This window comes from Cetorhinus maximus, chromosome 5, assembly GCF_964194155.1.
Source record: "Cetorhinus maximus chromosome 5, sCetMax3.hap1.1, whole genome shotgun sequence".
Classification (NCBI taxonomy): Eukaryota; Metazoa; Chordata; class Chondrichthyes; order Lamniformes; family Cetorhinidae; genus Cetorhinus; species Cetorhinus maximus.
Genome location: NC_135883.1, coordinates 79,753,206 through 79,773,166, shown reverse-complemented (window position 1 = coordinate 79,773,166; position 19,961 = coordinate 79,753,206). Strand labels below are relative to the sequence as shown.

The 19,961-nt window shown below is 42.0% G+C and overlaps 1 protein-coding gene across 2 annotated transcripts in view; it reads left to right on the top strand.

Annotated features, from left to right (window-relative positions):
• The window catches only part of akap7 (A kinase (PRKA) anchor protein 7), a 183,850-nt gene extending 169,337 nt beyond the window's left edge, over positions 1-14,513 (top strand). For both annotated transcript variants that reach the window (XM_078542093.1, XM_078542094.1), the window contains one exon: positions 11,755-14,513. In XM_078542093.1, the coding sequence (XP_078398219.1) occupies positions 11,755-11,936 (182 nt within the window). In that variant the 3' untranslated portion in view covers positions 11,937-14,513. The remainder of the gene's footprint in view (positions 1-11,754) is intronic.
• The last annotated feature ends 5,448 nt before the right edge of the window (positions 14,514-19,961 follow it).

The following is a 19,961-nucleotide window of genomic DNA, read 5'->3' as shown; positions in this document are numbered from 1 at the left end:
TGTCCAGAGTTAAGGTTAAAATTTCAGCTGAGTGTTACACAGAACACTGGACTTGAGCACTACTAAATTTAACCCTTGCAGAGAGTCATGAAAATTGATGGAAATGAAACCAAAAGAGGATGGCTGTAGTTTTGCTAGCACTGAGAAAGAAATAGGAAGTTTCAGGAGTTGCTATTGGAAAGGTAGTGAAATGGTGTTGTCACAGCACTGAAGTTGTGGTGGGAATTACAGGCTGTACTTCCATAGTAAGCTGACCCTTTGTTTCTAGACAGAGGTGTAGCATGTAGATTATAAATAGGAGGGGAACAAGATTTGAATATGAAGCACATTGGAGGAGTCCATGGATGAGTGGATTGATGGATGAATACCTTTGTTATGTTTCATGTTCTCTTATACTCACCTGCAAGTCCGTGACTCAGGAGACAGGCAAATGTCATGTTTGTAGGCTTCTGCCTTAGTACCTTTGGCAGCAAGGAGGTGCATATATGTCAGTTGTGGTCACCTGTGTGGGTAAACCATAGAATTTCCTTCTCCTCTCACATTAATGCTTTTATGGTAACTTACAACAAAATAAATTTAAACTCATTTACTATCACTATTTGGCATTTGAGAAAGTTCAAAGCATCATTGTCCAGTTCCAGCTTGAAATCATGTTTGAGTTTTTTCATCCTGTCTGTAAATTCATGTTTTTTTTTAATAAACTGGAATTAGGTTCTGACTTTTGACTTTAAACTAACCTCTTCTACTTAACATTCTGTTAACATTGGACATAAGATAGTCCTATTTCAGAAGTCTGTGAATAAATACCTGTAAAATGGAACTATTACCTTGATACTGCGGATGATTTTGCGTTTGATGTTGAGGGAAAGGTTGCCAGGGAAATTGGAATGTGCATAAAAGGCATCAGAATAGTCGTGCCAGTGCATTGTGGGGAAAAAGTTAGTGCCGGCATTATTAGTTCATCACAACGAAGAGCTCAAAGAGTAAGAAAAGCACGTGCTGCCTTCCGAAATGGATTCTTTGACATGATAGAATTCATTAATGTCACTCAGTCACATGTTAACAGTTTTTAATCCCTACGCCTTTTTTTAGTATTTCAATTACGAACTATTTTCATTTTTTTCAGCTTTGTCTCCTTTCACAAATGTGCTTTTTTTTTTAACTGGAATATGTTTCTATCTGTGCCAGGCAGCTCTCCTGTACCTCACTAAAGGGCCATATTTCATGTGAGTATCAGCAGACTGGCCATAGACTACATCAGTCAAACACATTCCTGCTCTTTTTCAAGTTCCAGCCTTGCATGTGCGCCCACACGTGCACATACACAAGCACACACGCGCGCACACACACACACACACACACACACATAAACGCGCGTACATCCCACACATCCCTACACAGTTACTCTCCCACAAACACACACCCGAAGACACCCCACACAGCATATTGGTGCACACACAAATGGCAATTTTAAACCCAAAAGTATGTAAGTTTGGGTCGGTTAAAATTTTAAAAGTTTCAAAGCCAAATCTAACATTCTCTTGGAGGCAGGTCCCTCATTTAAATATTTTGATGAGACTGTGTACACAAGATTTTGTCTCTGTTCCCTCTTTAACACTTGTCAGCTGGGTTTCCTGGGCCTTGGGGAAACTCAGTAGTTGAAAGGAGGCAAGGACCATTGGAACCTTCCAAAATTGCTTGTGGGCAAGGAAGATCCACCAGCCCACCAAGCTGTCTTGCTAACCTCTCCAGTAACCCGAGCCCTCTTTCTCAGTGATTGATTGCCCTCCAGATCTGCTTCTCGCCCCCGCCCATCTCTTCCCTGATCTTTTCCACAGTCTTCCAACCTTCATGTCCTCCACGGTCTCCCTGCAGTTCCCCCGCCCCCCTCCATTAGTTATCTCTGCCCTGTGTCTTCTTCCCCACCCCCCCCATTATGCCAGGGTACCCACCCTCCACATTAATGTCCCCCTGAGCCACAATCTTTCCAGGCCATCTTTCCCCATCCCCCATCATGTTTCACCACCTCCCCTGATCTTACCCTCCTCCTCTAGACTCACCGTTATCAGCCTGGTGCTGTAGGCCTACTCATTCCACAATTAGCCTTTCTTTCTGGCAGGTTACACCCAGGAAGTGGATTCCAAAAATGTTAATCAGGCCCCTTCAATTAAATTCGGCAGGACCGGGGGGAAATTTGGATGGAGTGCATTTCTTGAAATGTGTACAGGAGAACTTTTTAAGTCAATATGTAGAGGGTCCAACAAGGGACGGCGCAGTGCTGGACCTAATTCTGGGGAATGAAGCCAGACAGGTGGCTGAGGTGGTGGTGGGGGAGCATTTTAGTGATAGCGGCCACAACATGGTACAATTTAAGCTTGTTATGGACAAAGAAATAGACAAGTTGCAACAAAATGTTTTGGATTAGGGGAGAGCGAATTTTAGTAAAATAAGGCAGGATCTGACCAAGGTAGACTGGTGACAGCTACTTGTGGGGAAATCTACAGAAGAGCAGCGGGAGGGCGTTCAAAAAGGAAATGGGGAGGGTACAGTCTCAACATGTTCCCTCTAGGGTGATAGGAAGGAGTAACAAGCCCAGAGAATCATGGATGACCAGAGATATTCAGGATACGATGAGAAAGAAAAGAGAGGCTTTTAGCAGGTACAAGGGGAGCAAATCAGCAGAGGCATTAATGGAGCACAGAAAGTGCAGGGTGGAGCTTAAGAAAGCAATTCAGAGAGCAAAGAAGGGATATGAGAGAGTGACTGGTAAAAGTAGAGAAAATCCCAAGATATTCTATAAATATATCAATGGGAAGAGGATAACTAGAGACCAAGGGGGCAATCTATGGGTGAAGCCAGAGGACATCGGTAGAGTGCTGAATGAATCCTTCACATCTGTCTTCACCCAAGAGAATGAGGATGAAGGTATGGAACTTGGGGAGAGAGACTGCGAGGTTCTTGAGCAAATTGATATAGGGAGTGACAAGGTATTGGAGGTGTTGGCAGGCTTAAAGGTGGACAAATCTCCAGGTCCAGATGATTTGTGTCCCAGACTGCTGAGCGAGGCAAGGGAGGAGATCGCAGGGGCTCTGATCCAAATTTTTTATTCCTCTCTGGCCACAGGGGAGATGCCAGAGGACTGGAGAACAGCTAATGTGGTTCCGCTATTTAAGAAGGGTTGTAGAGAAAAGCCAGGTAACTACAGACCAGTGAGTCTCACGTCAGTGGTAGGGAAACTATTGGAGAAAATTCTGAAGGAGAGAATCTATCTCCACTTGGAGAGGCAAGGTTGGATCAAGGATAATCAGCATGGCATTGTCAGAGGGAGGTCATGCCTAACAAATTTGATTGAATTTTTTGAGGAGGTGACCAGGTGTGTAGATGAGGGTAGTGCAGTTGATGTAGTTTATATGGATTTCAGCAAAGCCTTTGACAAGGTCTCACATAGGAGACTTATAAAGAAGGCAAATGCACACGGGATACAGGGTAATTTGATAAGGTGGATTCAAAATTGGCTTATTTGTAGAAGACAGAGGGTGATGACAGAAGGCTGCGTTAGTGACTGAAAGCCAGTATCCAGTGGCGTACCACAGGGATCTGTGCTGGGTCCCCTATTATTTTTCATTTATATAAACGACATAGATGACTATGTGGGGGGTAGGATTAGTAAGTTTGCGGATGACACAAAGATTGGCCGGGAGGTTAACAGTGAGGTTGAGTGTCTTGGGCTACAGGAAGATATAGAAGGGATGGTCAAATGGGCAGATAAATGGCAGATGGAATTTAACCCTTAAAAGTGTGAGGAGATACACTTTGGAAGGAGTAATTTGACAAGGAATTATTTAATGAACGGCATGACACTAGGAAGTTCTGAGGAACAAAGGGACCTTGGCGTGTGTCCATAGATCTCTGAAGGTGGAGGGGCATGTTAGTGGGGTGGTGAAAAAGGCATATGGGACACTTGCCTTTATCAATCGAGGCATAGATTACAAAAGTAGGAAGGTCATGTTGGAGTTGTATAGAACCTTGGTGAGGCCACAGCTGAAGTATTGTGTGCAGTTCTGGTTGCCACACCATAGGAAGGATGTGATTGCACTGGAGGGAATCAGAGGAGATTCACCAGGATGTTGCCTAGGATGAAACATTTAAGTTATGAAGAGAGGTTGGATAGACTTGGGTTGTTTTCGTTGAAGCAGAGAAGACTGAGGGACGACCTGATCGAGGTGTACAAGGTTATGAGGGGCATGGACAGGGTGGATAGGGAGCAGCTGTTCCCCTTAGTTGAAGGGTCTGTCTCGAGGGGACATAAGTTCAAGGTGAGGGGCAGGAGGTTTAGTGGGGATGTGAGGAAAAACTTTTTTACTCAGAGGCTGGTGACGGCCTGGAATGCGCTGCCTGGGATGGTGGTGGAGACGGGTTGCCTCACATCCTTTAAAAAGTACCTGGATGAGCACTTGGCATGTCATAACATTCAAGGCTATGGGCCAAGTGCTGGTAAATGGGATTAGGTATGTAGTTCAGGTGTTTCTCACGTGTTGGTGCAGACTCAATGGGCCGTAGGGCCTCTTCTGCACTCTGTGATTCTGTGAACAGTGGCAGCAGTGTTTCCCAATCACTAAACTGCATTCCCACCCTCACTTCCCCCCCCACAATTCCCAAACAGTCAAATTCAGACTTTCCCTTCCATAGGGTACAACATTTGAATGCAGACATGCTTACGTACACAAACATTAGAGCAGGAATAGCACTTGGGAGGGGGAATCTCAGATGATTTTCCACCCCTGATTTAATGCATTAACATCATCTTACTCAGTACATACCACAAATTGAATCTATGATCTTCTGGTCTGAAGAGCATAGTTTACAAATTTGTGCTCCTGACATGGAGTTCCACCTGGCAGGAATGCATATTGGGAATTGTGATGTAGTAGTTAGTGGTTCCTGTGGAAAATCTTGCATTTACTGAATTCCCGATATGTGTTCCTGATGAGCAACTTGATAATAAATGCACCTTTATATAGTTTATTGGGCAATACTTTAACTATTGTGAGAACTATAATTTGTGTTATACATTATTTACTCTGTAAACTTGAGCACATCCAAACTCAGCTGCCATGTTCTCATTCACACTGCACCGTTCACCCATATCACTGTGCTTGCTGACCTACATTGGCTCCCTGTCTAGCAATGCCTCCGTTTTAAAATTCTCGTCCTTATGTTCAAATCCCTCTATGGCATTGCACCTCTCTTTCATTGTAACCTCCTGCAGCCCTATAACCCTATTTGATCTCCATGGTCCTCCAATTCTGGCCTCATGATCAATTTTAATCCCTCCACTATTTGCAGCTGCCAAGTTCCTAAGCTCTTGAGCTCCCTCCCTATACACCTCCACCTCTCTACGCCTTTCTCCTTTAAGATAATAATTAAAACCTACCTCTTTAACCAAGTTTTTGGTTACCTGTCCTAATATCTTCTCTTCATGTGCTCAGCATCAGACTTTCTTTGATCATGCTCATATGAAGTGCCTTGGGACGTTTTAATATGTCACATAAATACTACTGTTGTTATTTATTGGATCATCCTCTTGCCTGTGATTTGATCCATTGTGACAATGGTCCACCATTATGACACCATAGATATATCCTGAGATGAGCTCAACTGCCCCTGGTCATGGATGTTCATGCTATATCAGGATCCCTATAGTGTAGTTCTGAGGGAGTGCTACATTCTCAGATGCTGAATTTTGGATGCGGTATTAAACTGAGTGGTCTCTTAGGTGCATTTACAAAATCCTGTGGCACAATCCAAAGAAGAGTAAGTGTTCTCTCCCAGTATCCTGGCCAACACAACCAAAACAGATTATCTGATTATTTATAGAAATTCTGTTTGTGAGATCTTGCTGTTCATGAATTGGCTGTCATGTCTGCTGATAGGACTACAACCCTAAAGTACTTAATTGGCTCTGAAGAAGCACTTTGGGGTGTCTTGAAAGGCATTACACAAATATTTCTTTTCTTCCTTCCTTGTCTTCACTCAAGAAGCACTTCTAGAAGTAAAATTAGCTTGATTGAGGGACACCACATTGAGGGGAGTACTTTCAATAAGAAGAATTCCTTTTGTATGGGTCATTAATGAACTCTGTTAGGAGACATAACCATAGGAACAGGGGTAGGCCATTTAATCCCTTTTGCCTGTTCCACCATTTACTGGGATCATGGTTGATCTTTGACTTAACTCCATATACCTTCTTTTGCCCCATATCCCTTGATACTATTGGTTAACGAAATCTATCAATCACAGTTTTAAAATTAACAGTTCACCTAACGTAAACTGCCATTTGCTGAACGAATTCACTCCTGAAAGACCTGATTTTAACTTTTAGGCTATGTCCCCTACTCCTAAACTCCCCAACCAATGGAAATAATTTCCCTTATCTACCCTATCAGCCCCCTTAATATCCTGGAAGCTTTGATCAAATCACACCTTTTAAATTCCAGGAGATGCAACCCTAGTTTGTGTAATTTCCCCTCGTAATTTAATCCTTGGAGTCCGGGTATTATTCTGGTAAATTTATGCTGTACCCCTTTCTAAGGTGGTGCCCAGAGCAGAACATTGGACAACTCCACATGTGATATAACCAGGGTTTTGAATAGATGTAGCATGACTTCTACCCCTTGGATTCTAGTCCTCTAGATATAAATGCCAGCCTTTTTGACTATTTTCTGTACTTACCTATGACAATTTTACAACCTATATTTTTTTTTTACCTTTCACGGGATGCAGGTGTCACTGCCTCGGCCAGCATTTATTGCCCAATCCTAATTGCCCTTGAGAAGGTGGTGGTGAGCTGCCTTCTGAACCACTGCAGTCCATCTGGTGTGGGTGCACCCATAGTGCTGTTAGGGAGGGAGTTCCAGGATTTTGACCCAACGACAGTAAAGGAACGGCATTATAGTTCCAAGTCAGGTTGGTGTGTGGCTTGGAGAGTTGCTGGCAGTTGTTGGTGTTCCCATGCTTCTGCTGTCCTTGTCCTTCTAGATGGCAGAGGGCGCAGGTTTGGAAGATGTTGTTGAAGGAGCCTTGGTGAGTTACTGCAGTGTATCTTGTAGATGGTACACACTGCCGCCACTGTGCACCAGTGGCGCATGGAGTGAACGTTTAAGGTGGTGAATGGGGTGCCAGTCCAAGCAAACTGCTTTGTGCTGGATGGTGTCAAACTTCTTGAGTGTTGTTGGAGCAGCACTCATCCAGGCAAGTGGGGAGTATTCCATCACATTCCTGATTTTCGCCTTGTAAATGGTGGATAGGCTTTGGGGAGTCAGGAGGTGAGTTACTCGCTGTGGCACTGTTGCCTCCTATTTCGGAGCCATTGAATGTCCCAAGAATAAGGGGATTCCCCTCCCTCACTGTTCAATTTGAGGTGAACCATCGATAACAATTCCTGCCTGTCGATGCCAAATTTGTAGGTAGCTGTCACAGTGTCTTTGTCAGAAGCAACTCTAGCCTCCTAGGGAAGACAATGAAGTATTGGATAGATTTTTGGTAGCCATGGTGTGCGCCCATTAGAAGGAGCTCATGATCTAGTCTGGCACTTGTAGATGGTGGACAATTGGAGAGTCAGGAGGTGAATTACTCACAGCAGAATTCCCAGCTTCTGACTTGCTCTTATAGCCACAGTATTGATATGGCTGGCCCTGCTCAGTTTCTGGTCAATGGCAACCCCAACGATATTGAAAGTGGGGAATTCAGCAATGGCAGTGCCATTGAATGACATGGGGAGATGATTGGATTCTCTGTTGTTGAAGATGGTCTTTTCCACCACTTGTGTGGCGCGAATGTTAACTTGCCACTTATCAGCCCAGGCATAGACACTTGAGTCTCTTTGAACTTCAACTGTTTATAACTTTTCACCATTTAGTTCTATCCTCCTAGGTCTAACGTGGATGAACTCACACTTGCCTACATTGAAGTCTGTTTGCCACAGTTCTGCCCATTCACTTAATTTGTTGATATATCTTTCTAATTTTATGTTTCCGCTTACATTGTTTACAATTCCAATCTCTGTGGGACACCACTAGACATATCCTTCCAATTTGAGTAGCTGCCCATTTTCCTTACTTTCTGTCACCTGTCACTCATCCAATTTCCTAGCTAGGTAAATAATTTTCCTTCAGTTCCATGAACTATTGGCTGTGAAGGAGCATTTTGGGATGTTCTGAAAGGGCACTACATAAATTCTTCCTCCCTTCCTTGAATTTTTTTATTCTTTCATGGGATGTGAGTGTCATTGGCAAGGCCAGCATTTTTGCCCATCCCTAATTTCCCTTGAACTGAGTGGCTCGCTAATCCATATCAGAGGACAGTTAGCAAAGAGTCACCCACATTGCTATGGATCTGGAATCACATGTGGGCCAGACCAGATAAGGATGGCAGATTTCCTTCCCTAAAGGACATTAGTGAACAAAATGGGTTTTTACGATAGTCGGTGATAGTTTCATGGTCACTATTACTGAGGCTAGCTTTATATTCCAGATTTTGTTAACTGAATTCAGATTCCACTAGCTGCCAAAGACCCAGCTGGGTCTTTGGATTACTAGTTCAGTGATGCCACCATCTACCCATTTTGGCTTCATTCACTTCTAAAAGTATAATTAGCTTTATCAACTGCCAGAAACACCAAAATTGGCTAATAATAAGTATTATGTAGAATGCTCTAATCATGCTATTCAGATGGCCATTATGAGGTACTGGATCTTTGTTTTTGTAGTTTATGACATCATCTGAGCTCCTTGTTCATTTTATAGGTATTCCCCCATTTAAAGTGTTTTTGAATAGCACATTTTCGTTTTAGCACAGTTTGTAAATTGCAGAACTTATCCAAATAGCACTGCTTTCATTTTCATTTTTGTGCAGATATTGAGCATGTACCACATTCTAACCTCACATGCTCAGTCTGCTTTTTTAAACATACCCTCTCCCTCATTCCCGTTCCCCACCTCGCTTGCCGCTTCTCTCTCCTGAATCCCATTTGCTGCTATCCTCTCTCGACCCCCCTCCCACTCGCTGCATCCCTCTTCGGACTTACTCCAGCTCACCGCGCTCCCCCAACCCCTTGCTCCCTACCACTCAGCACTTCCCTCTTCCAAACCCTCGCTTCTTCCTGCTCGCTCACCATCCCTATCCCGAGCCCTCGCTGTGAGCAAGGGCTCAGAAAGTGGGTGGCGAGAGGGTCAGGAGAGGGGCAGCAAATGGGAGGGAGTCGGGTGAGGGAAGCGGTGAGTGTGAAGTGGTGAGCCGGAGAAGCGAGAGAGGTGGTGAGCGGGTAGAGGGAAGTTATGAGCGGAAGGTAAATAGAAAGAGTAGTAAGTTAGTAAGAGTAGCAAGCAGTCAACTTCAAGGCAGCCAGGTCAGGAATCTAACCCATCCTTCTTACAATGCTATGGATAAAAGCAAAATACTGCGGATGCTGGAAACCTGAAACAAAATCAGAATATGCTGGAAAAACTCAGCAGACCTGACAGCATCTGTGGAGAGAGAAACAGAGTTAACGTTTTGAGTCTGTATGACCCTTCTTCAGAGCTACAGAGAAGTAGAAATGTGATGAAATTTATACTGTTTAAGGGGGATGGAGCAGGTGAAGCTGGATAGAAGGCCAGAGGTGGGGGCAAAGGGGAGATTGACAAAGATGTCATGAACAAAAGGACAAAGGGAGTGTTAATGGTAAGGGCTAAAAAAAGATGCTGATAGTGGCATAAGGGTAAGAAACCAGAATGTGATAATAGCAGAACAAGGGTAAGCACTCTGTGAAAGAACAATATGGAACAAGTAACAGACGGCCCTTTTGGGGGTGAGGTGGTGGGAGGGGGTGGTCGTGGGGAATAAAGATGGAAAGTGGGATAAAAAGAGGGGATAAAAAAGGGGATAAAACAATGAATAAAAATAAGTAGATAAATCAAAATGAATGTTGAAAAAAGGGAACATCTTCCATCTGTCCACAAGCATGACCCAGACCTTCCTGTCGCTTGCCATTTCAACACACCGTCCTGCTCTCATGCCCACATGTCCGTCCTTGGCCTGCTGCAATGTTCCAGTGAAGCTCAATGCAAACTGGAGGAACAGCACCTCATCTTCCGACTAGGCACTTGTACAGTGGTACAATTAAATTGTTTTACCTCAGATGAACTTGTCAAATTATGAAGTTAAGTTTAGGGTAATCAGTAGTTTTCCCATGGAAAAATTAAATTTGTTTTGAAAGTGTGATACTTACTGAATAGTGTAGTCATCTCTCACGCAGTTCACAAGTTGAGAACAACCAGTTTTTCAAAGCTTCCCTTTTACATGTATGTCATTGTCATTCCTTTTAGGAACTACATTTTGCATAGTGCTGTGAGGGCAGCTCTGCATTGTCATAAACCCTGCTGTTCTCATTTGTCTGAGACTAATATACTTGGATAACTTTGTTCAAATTGTTAATTCCCCTTTCAATGCCTGTACCGCTTTAATTGAAGTGAAAGGTAGGCATTGTTCTGATCACATTCCGGCAAGTAACAATCTTGTTTTTACTTTCTGGGAATAAGAGTGAGATTCAATTCTGGTACAGTAATTGTTCACTGAATTCCATTGGGCTTCCATGTTCTGTTTCTCCTTTGAATGTGTAACCACAAAAAGGCAACATTTTAACAATATATTTTTTGTGTTTTAATATTTTAGATGATTGATAAATTTGCACCAAATAATTTTTTTGAAGATTACATTATCAATAATAAAATCTGATTGATATGAAAAGAACTCCGTTTTACTGCACGGTGTTAAAAATATTTTTGGGAAAGCACTTTGAACAGCAGATTGACTAGCAGCCTGTTCTTCATGGGGGATGTAATCAAAATTTGTAAAGAACACACAAAAGTGCGAGAGAATTTCTGCCAGCCTGCACTTTGCAGGGTGTGAAAAACAGTCCATGTGATCATGTTTGCTAAAATAAAAGGCATTTAGAATCCTGGACTTGAACAGAGTAAACCTTAGTGTAAACTCATGTTGATGATCTCATTCTCCAGTTTGTTAAGATTATAAATGTAGTCATCTGAGTTGAAGACAAATCTGCTGTATGCTGTTTGATAAGGCTCAGAATTTTGGAAAACTAAATGGGATAATGGGTTATACAGTGGCCTTTTCTATCTGTGGCCATGGTTTAAACCCAGCCCAGACCAATAGGATGAAGTGTCTTCTCTTTGTTGGCTATAAGGCATGAAATTAATTTGGACAGCCGTAGTTCAGTTTTTATTGGGGTATACAACTCAGATCTATAAGCTCATTTGTGGAGATTAAACATGCTGATTTAGGAGTGCTTGATGACTAACACTTAGCGCCTGAATTGAGAAGAGCTTCATTCCTCAGCACTAGCATTCCTCACCATTAACCCTGATGAGCGTTAAAAAAATGTGACATTTAGCATTGGATCCTAAATGTAATTTTGTTGGGGAAAAAAATTCTTAAAACGTGAATACGTCTTCCAGTCCCTAAATATAGTTCACATGGAAAAACATGAAATATTGCATTAATCCTTCAACATACGAGTTGATTATGTAAGCTTAATCATCAATAAGAAATGATGTCATGCTTCTGTGAAGCACCTTGGGATGTTTTCAATCTTGAAGGTGCTATATAAATACAAGGTGTTGTTGCTGAATGTGGTAAAGAATGGTGCGCTGTGCTCTCAAGGCGATACCTGACTTTTTTGTTTGTTGTGGTGTGTAGGAGAAAAGAAAGAACCTGATGAGGAAGAACTGGTCAGTCTGAGTAAACGACTAGTGGAGACCGCTGTGATTAAGGCTGTACAGCAGTACCTAGAGGAAACACAAAGTAAAGCAAATCGGAACACAAATGGGCAGAGAATAACGTTTAAAGACATTGACCCAAACAATGGCTGCAAGAAATGAAAATGTTACATTTGAAAACACGTGTTTAGTGTGTGCAGAGAATATTTTTATGAGTACACATGATCATTATCTCGAGCATTCAATATACCAAGGATGAAAAAACTGGGGGAAAATTTTAATTGAAATGAAAATAATGAAGACCTTCACACAATTTATTCTTCCAATGCAACTACTGCAGGAAAGAGTGACCTTCTGCTAAATGCTTGTGTTTGGACCTCAAATGTGACGAAATGGCCTCACTTATCGAAAATATTGGTTTGCTTCTTCTCAATGTCACCAATTTCATGGATTTAATTTGTACAACTATAATTCTTTTTATTGTAGCAGCAAAGGGAGTGAAACACAATAACAGAATAAATCTAAAATGATTGAAGATAGTCCGTATGTAAAACTGTTTGAGCTCTCGCAACAGACTAAGCAGATTTATTCATTTCACAAAACTAAGTTATATGTAAGCTGAATTGGCTTGTGCGCATGGATTCTACCAATATTTATTTATGATGATGGTTGTATTTGTGACACAGTCTACATTTCTTTTACATTTTTTAAATTTGAATCATAAATGGTAGAATTAAATCAGCTTTTGTTAAATGAAACACATTTTTATCTTTTCTTCTTCAGGGAAAAAGCGTGATTCTGACGTAATTAGGAATGCTCTGCAGAAAGAAACCATTACAGTACTGTGCAAACTTAATCAGATAAAAGAACTATTGTCGCATCCAGGGACACAAATCAGAATGCAGAGGGAAATGGCTGTAAACAGCACTGCAATGAAGCAGTGATAAACAGAGGATCTGTCAACATTGGTTCTTATGGCTTGTAAAATGGAAAAAATGGAAAGAAAAATACAGTAATAAAACCTCTCCGGAACTGAGGGTTGAGGTCACTTAAAATTAAACAAGTTTTTTTTAAACAATCATTATTTTGTATTCCAACTAGTTCAATTGGAAAGTTTAAAGTTCAGTATTGCTTTATTGACAATTGTGAAACATATATAATATTGTAGCTCCTAATTCATTTGAAATTTATATAATATATAGATATATATCTATCTATCTATATATATATATGTACACATTGCTTTTATTTTTACAAACATTATTAACTTGAATGTTGTTATTGGTGAAAACACATTAATTTTATGCTGTCAGTGAGAGATTACCTGAGAAAAGTAGCATTTTGTTTCTGTGACCTAAACAAATTAAGCCAACACAGTTATGTGGAAAGGAAGCTTCAGAAGAGTACTAATTTAATTTGCATTTGCTTCAAACTAATTTGCATAGGTACATTAGTACAGATCCTGATTAAATCAATACATCTGAAATCTTGAATTCATTAAATGTAATCTGTCTCGTCAAGCTGTACGGGTATACAGTCTATTAAGTTCCCAGCAATGAGTTACAAATGCTTTTTGGCTCTCGAGACTACATGGAATCCATTATCTTCCTCATTTGTATGCGCCCAACAGTCATTAGATATTCAACCAACTAAAAGAGATTCAGGGTCATCCTTGGGGATGTTAACAGAACAAACAGGAATATTGGATTTTCAAGTATTAAATGGAAACATTTCAACATTCTTCCTGTACCAAAAAAGAGTTAATTTAAATTGTAGTTCCTCCTATCCTTTTCAATTATCCTTGGCTTATATAATTTTGTATTTACTTATATGCTGCAATTTTTAAAGATTGATGTTAAACAGTTTTAAATGTTGATTTGTCTACTCCAAAATTGCCATTAACCAAGTTATTATGATGACATTTAAAAGTAAAATAGGTGTGTAGGGTTAGATTAAATACTGTTTGGATTCATGAGCCACTTGTGTTTCAATAGGCCTTTGAACCCCAATTTAATTTCCAAGGGGCAGAAATGCATTGACTCTCTGTTTCATAGCCAAAGCCTGAGGGAAGATTTTTATGTGTGATCAATGGGTTTAAATATTTATTTTTTGAGAGCAGTAAATAATTCAGAATGACAAAAATATGATTTAGCAATATGGTCAAAGAATTGTGATTCATTGTTCATTTACTTTCACTACAAGCTCTTTTCTGCTTTAGGGTCAATTTGCTTAAGCCAAGGGAAGAATGATTTTGAGAGCCCGAGTTAAATACATAAATTAACTGGTTTATGGATTTCCAATAGATGTGAATGCACAGAAACTGGTCTGGGTAAACTCACTGAGCATTTCAGGGTGGGGAGTGGCACTAAAGAAACACCTGCTTGAATCACATACACATGAATGATTTTCATAGATACGGATAGTTTTTCAAAAGAATCATAATTCAGTTAATGTTCAAGTGAAAATTTTATTTTTCATTCCTTTCGAGACTTCGTCATTACTGAACACAAAACATGCCTTTCTCAAATTATATCACGAAATAAAATGTAATAAAATGTGCTGTATAAGTTTTAAACAGATTTTTAAATTGAAGCCAGGGAAAGAAAGCAAGCTTTGGAGGTTGAATTTCTATAGTAATTTTTAAATGTTATTATAGGTTTGTGATGTGATTACTGATGTCAGTAAATGGTTTTTAAGTATGACTGAGCATTGTTTTAAAATAAAAATTATTCCATTGTATTTATCATTTGGTTTGCATGTCATTTACTGAATTATCACAAATTATCACAGCAGAATAATTTTTAAACAGGATATGCAAAATATTAATTGTTTACCCTGTTTTAACACTATTATATGGAAAATGTTTCAGCATGTTTATTAAGATTGAGGTTTTCTCCAGACCTCAAGCACAGACCTTTGATACTCAGATTCTGTGCATTATTTTTGCTTTGCTTTTCTTTATAGATAATATGTTGACTCTCATGTTGTCTTATATTGATTTCTTTGTGCTACTTATAAATTTTCAAACTTACATAACTTTGTTGTTCAAAATTATATTTGCACAATTTTTAAAAAAAAAAATAAGCTTTTGTGTCTTTAAAGAAATAATGGATTCCTGTTTATGGTAATAGAAAACAGTTTTTAGGACTCCAGCTTATTGCTAAAACAGTTCAAACAGACAAATAACAACTTCATAGTTGACTGTCAATTCACTGACACTTTGGGATATTTGATAATCCAGCAACAACTGATTTTCAATTACACACTCAATGAAATAATTGGAATAAAAGTCTTGCTGTTATATTGCATAGTTTGAATCTAAGGTTTCACACTTGCAAGTAGACACTAAACAAAAGTTAGGCAAGATGACTGACGGAGTAGCCAAAATGAAAGCCAGGTTTTGAGAAGGTTTTGAGGATAGTGAAAGAAGCAACAAGGCGGAGGGTTTTAGGATAAGAATTACAGCATGCAGAGCTGTGATGAACACACTGTCACCAATGGTGGAGCAGCTGTAGGCTCCATCAAAGAGGCAAGACTCAGAAAAAGGCCTTCAATCACAGACAACATAGGAACATATGATTTAGGAGCAGGGTTAGGCCATTTAGCTCCTGGATTCGGCTTCACTATTTGATAGGATCATGGCTGATATGATTGTGGCCTCAACTCCATTTTGCTGTCTACCCCCTATATCCCTGACTCCCTTGTCAATCAAGAATATATCTAACTCAGCCTTTAAAATATTCAACACCCAGCCTCCCTGCTCTCTGCAGAAAGAGAGTTCCACAGATTAATGACCCTGTGAAAGAAACAATTTCTCCACATCTCCATCTTAAATGGGAGAGCACTTATTTTTAATCTGTGTTTCTCTTGTTCAAGTCTCCCACAAAGGGATACATCCTCTCAGCATCCATCCTGTCAGTTCCCCTCAGGACCTTATATGTTGCAGTAAGATCACTTCTCATTCTTCTGAACTCCAATGGAATCAGAGATAAAAACAAAAAGCTAAAAGCTACTACGGATGCTGGAAATCCAAAACAAAACAAAAACAGAATTACCTGGAAAAACTCAGCAAGTCTGGCAGCATCGGCGGAGAAGAAATCAGTCAACGTTTCGAGCCTCCCTTCGGCAGAACTGCAGCATAGTTTCAACAAGGGAGAAATATAAATTGGTTTAAGGTGGGTCGGGGGCGGGGGGGGAAGAGACACATTGAGGGTGTGGTGTGAGCAGATAATCAAAAGATGTAGAGACAAAAGGGTCAAAGAGGTGTTGAAGGTGGTGGTCTTTGTCTGAGAAAAGTGCTAATTAAGAATGGAATACAGGATATTCAAAGTACAGCTCTAGTGGGGGTGGGGTGGAAAGACTAAAGGTTTTAGTTTTAGATTTAAAAATAATGGAAATAGGTGGGGAAAGAAGAATCTATATAAATTATTGAAAAAAAAAAAGGGGGGGTGGGGGGGGAAAAGAAACGGGGTGGGGATGGGGGGAGGGGGAGTTTAAGATCTAAAGTTGTTGAATTCAATATTCAGCCCAGAGGGCTGTAAAGTGCCTAGTCGGAAGATGAGGTGCTGTTCCTCCAGTTTGCGTTGGGCTTCACTGGAACAATGCAGCAAGCCAAGGACAGACATGTTGGCAAGAGAACAGGGTGGAGTGTTAAAATGGCAAGCGACAGGGAGGTTTGGGTCTTTCTTGCGGACAGACCGCAGGTGTTCCGCAAAACGGTCGCCCAGTTTGCGTTTGGTCTCTCCAATGTAGAGGAGACCGCATTGGGAGCAACGAATGCAGTAGACTAAGTTAGGGGAAATGCAAGTGAAGTGCTGCTTCACTTGAAAGGAGTGTTTGGGCCCTTGGACGGTGAGGAGAGAGGAAGTGAAGGGGCAGGTGTTGCATCTTCTGCGTGGGCATGGGGAGGTGCCATAAGTGGGGGTTGAGGAGTAGGGGGTGATGGAGGAGTGGACCAGGGTGTCCCAGAGGGAACGATCCCTACGGAATGCCGTCAAGGGGGGTGAAGGGAAGATGTGTTTGGTGGTGGCATCATGCTGGAGTTGGCGGAAATGGCGGAGGATGATCCTTTGAATGCGGAGGCTGGTGGGGTGATAAGTGAGGACAAGGGGGACCCTATCATGTTTCTGGGAAGGAGGAGAAGGCGTGAGGGCGGATGCGCGGGATATGGGCCGGACACGGTTGAGGGCCCTGTCAACGACCGTGGATGGAAAACCTCGGTTAAGGAAGAAGGAGGACATGTCAGAGGAGCTGTTTTTGAAGGTAGCGTCATCAGAACAGATGCGACGGAGGCGAAGGAACTGAGAGAATGGGATGGAGTCTTTACAGGAAGCGGGGTGTGAGGAGCTGTAGTCGAGGTAGCTGTGGGAGTCGGTAGGCTTGTAATGGATATTGGTGGACAGTCTATCATCAGAAATTGAGACAGAGAGGTCAAGGAAGGGAAGAGAAGTGCCAGAGATGGACCATGTGAAGATGATGGAGGGGTGGAGATTGGAAGCAAAATTAATAAATTTTTCCAGGTCCCATCATCTTCACATGGTCCATCTCTGACACTTCTCTTCCCTTCCTTGACCTCTCTGTCTCAATTTCTGATGATAGACTGTCCACCAATATCCATTACAAGCCTACCAACTCCCACAGCTACCTCGACTACAGCTACTCACACCCCGCTTCCTGTAAAGACTCCATCCCATTCTCTCAGTTCCTTCGCCTCCGTCGCATCTGTTCTGATGACGCTACCTTCAAAAACAGCTCCTCTGACGTGTCCTCCTTCTTCCTTAACCGAGGTTTTCCACCCATGGTCGTTGACAGGGCCCTCAACCGTGTCCGGCCCATATCCCGCGCATCCGCCCTCACGCCTTCTCCTCCTTCCCAGAAACATGATAGGGTCCCCCTTGTCCTCACTTATCACCCCACCAGCCTCCGCATTCAAAGGATCATCCTCTGCCATTTCCGCCAACTCCAGCATGATGCCACCACCAAACACATCTTCCCTTCACCCCCCTTGACGGCATTCCGTAGGGATCGTTCCCTCTGGGACACCCTGGTCCACTCCTCCATCACCCCCTACTCCTCAACCCCCACTTATGGCACCTCCCCATGCCCACGCAGAAGATGCAACACCTGCCCCTTCACTTCCTCTCTCCTCACCGTCCAAGGGCCCAAACACTCCTTTCAAGTGAAGCAGCACTTCACTTGCATTTCCCCTAACTTAGTCTACTGCATTCGTTGCTCCCAATGCGGTCTCCTCTACATTGGAGAGACCAAACGCAAACTGGGCGACCGTTTTGCGGAACACCTGCGGTCTGTCCGCAAGAAAGACCCAAACCTCCCTGTCGCTTGCCATTTTAACACTCCACCCTGTTCTCTTGCCAACATGTCTGTCCTTGGCTTGCTGCATTGTTCCAGTGAAGCCCAACGCAAACTGGAGGAACAGCACCTCATCTTCCGACTAGGCACTTTACAGCCCTCTGGGCTGAATATTGAATTCAACAACTTTAGATCTTAAACTCCCCCTCCCCCCATCCCCACCCCGTTTCTTTTCCCCCCCCACCCCCCCTTTTTTTTTTTCAATAATTTATATAGATTCTTCTTTCCCCACCTATTTCCATTATTTTTAAATCTAAAACTAAAACCTTTAGTCTTTCCACCCCACCCCCACTAGAGCTGTACTTTGAATATCCTGTATTCCATTCTTAATTAGCACTTTTCTCAGACAAAGACCACCACCTTCAACACCTCTTTGACCCTTTTGTCTCTACATCTTTTGATTATCTGCTCACACCACACCCTCAATGTGTCTCTTCCCCCCCCGCCCCCGACCCACCTTAAACCAATTTATATTTCTCCCTTGTTGAAACTATGCTGCAGTTCTGCCGAAGGGCCATGGAGGCTCGAAACGTTGACTGATTTCTTCTCCGCCGATGCTGCCAGACTTGCTGAGTTTTTCCAGGTAATTCTGTTTTTGTTTTGTTTCCAATGGAATCAGGCCCAACCTGTCCAACCTTTCCTGATAAGATAACCCCTTCATCCCAGGAATCAGTCGAGTGAAGCTTCTCTGAACTGCTTCTAATGCTATTATATATTTTCTCAAGTAAGAAGACCAACACTATACTCAGTACTCCAGATGTGGTCTCACCAATGCCCTCTACAGCTGCAGTAAAAGATCACTATATTCCATTCCCCTTGCAATAAGCAATAACATTCCGTTTGCCACCTTAATCACTTGCTGTATCTGTATACTAACTTTTTGTGATTCATGAACCAGGACCCCCCAGATCCTCTACCGCAGAGTTCTGCAATCTTCCTCCATTTAAATAATATATTGCTTTTCTATTCTTCCTGCCAAAGTGAACCAGGTCATATTTTCCCTTCATTATACTCCACCTGCCAATTTTTTGTCTGCTCAACTGACCTATGTAAATCCCCTTGTAGACTATTTATGTCCTCACAATTTAATTTCCTACCTATCCTCTTTTTCAGCAAGTTTAGCATCCATTAATCGATCCCTTCATCCAAGTCCTTTATATGTGTTATAAATATTGAAGCCCCGGCACTAATCCCTGTGGCACTTCACTAGTTACAGCTTGCCAACATGAAAATGACCCATTAACCCTACTCTCTGCTTCCTGTTAGCCAACTAAAAGAACATCGGACTTAGGCGCAGGAGTAGGCCATTCACCCCTTCGAGCTTGCTCTGCCATTCAATAAGATCAAGGCTGATCAACCAATCCTTTGCCCACGATAAAATGTTACTCCCCTACACTATGAGCTCTTATTTTGTGTAGCAACATTGTGGCACCTTGTCAAACACCTTTTGGAAATCCAAGTACATCACATCTACAAGTTCCCATTTATTCATGTTACTTGTTACTTCCTCAAAGAACTCCAATAAAGAGTTGTACAGAAACAGGAGAATTATCTGTCATAACTCTTCATTCTTGACAAGGGCTTTTTTGAGGGTGCGGTGGAAATGAGATGAATCCCTCGGCCTCCAGGCCTCACAGACAGGGGATTTCAGGAAGACTGGACATAACAGGAAATGGGAATAAGCTACTTGGAGATAAGTTTGATTGGTGATCAGGAGTAGCATCTACAGGAGCAAAGGCAGATACCTGGGCAACAGGGGTGCAGAGGTGAGGAATGAGGTGTAGAAAGGCAATGAAGGTGAGACCCTCAGCAGAAGTT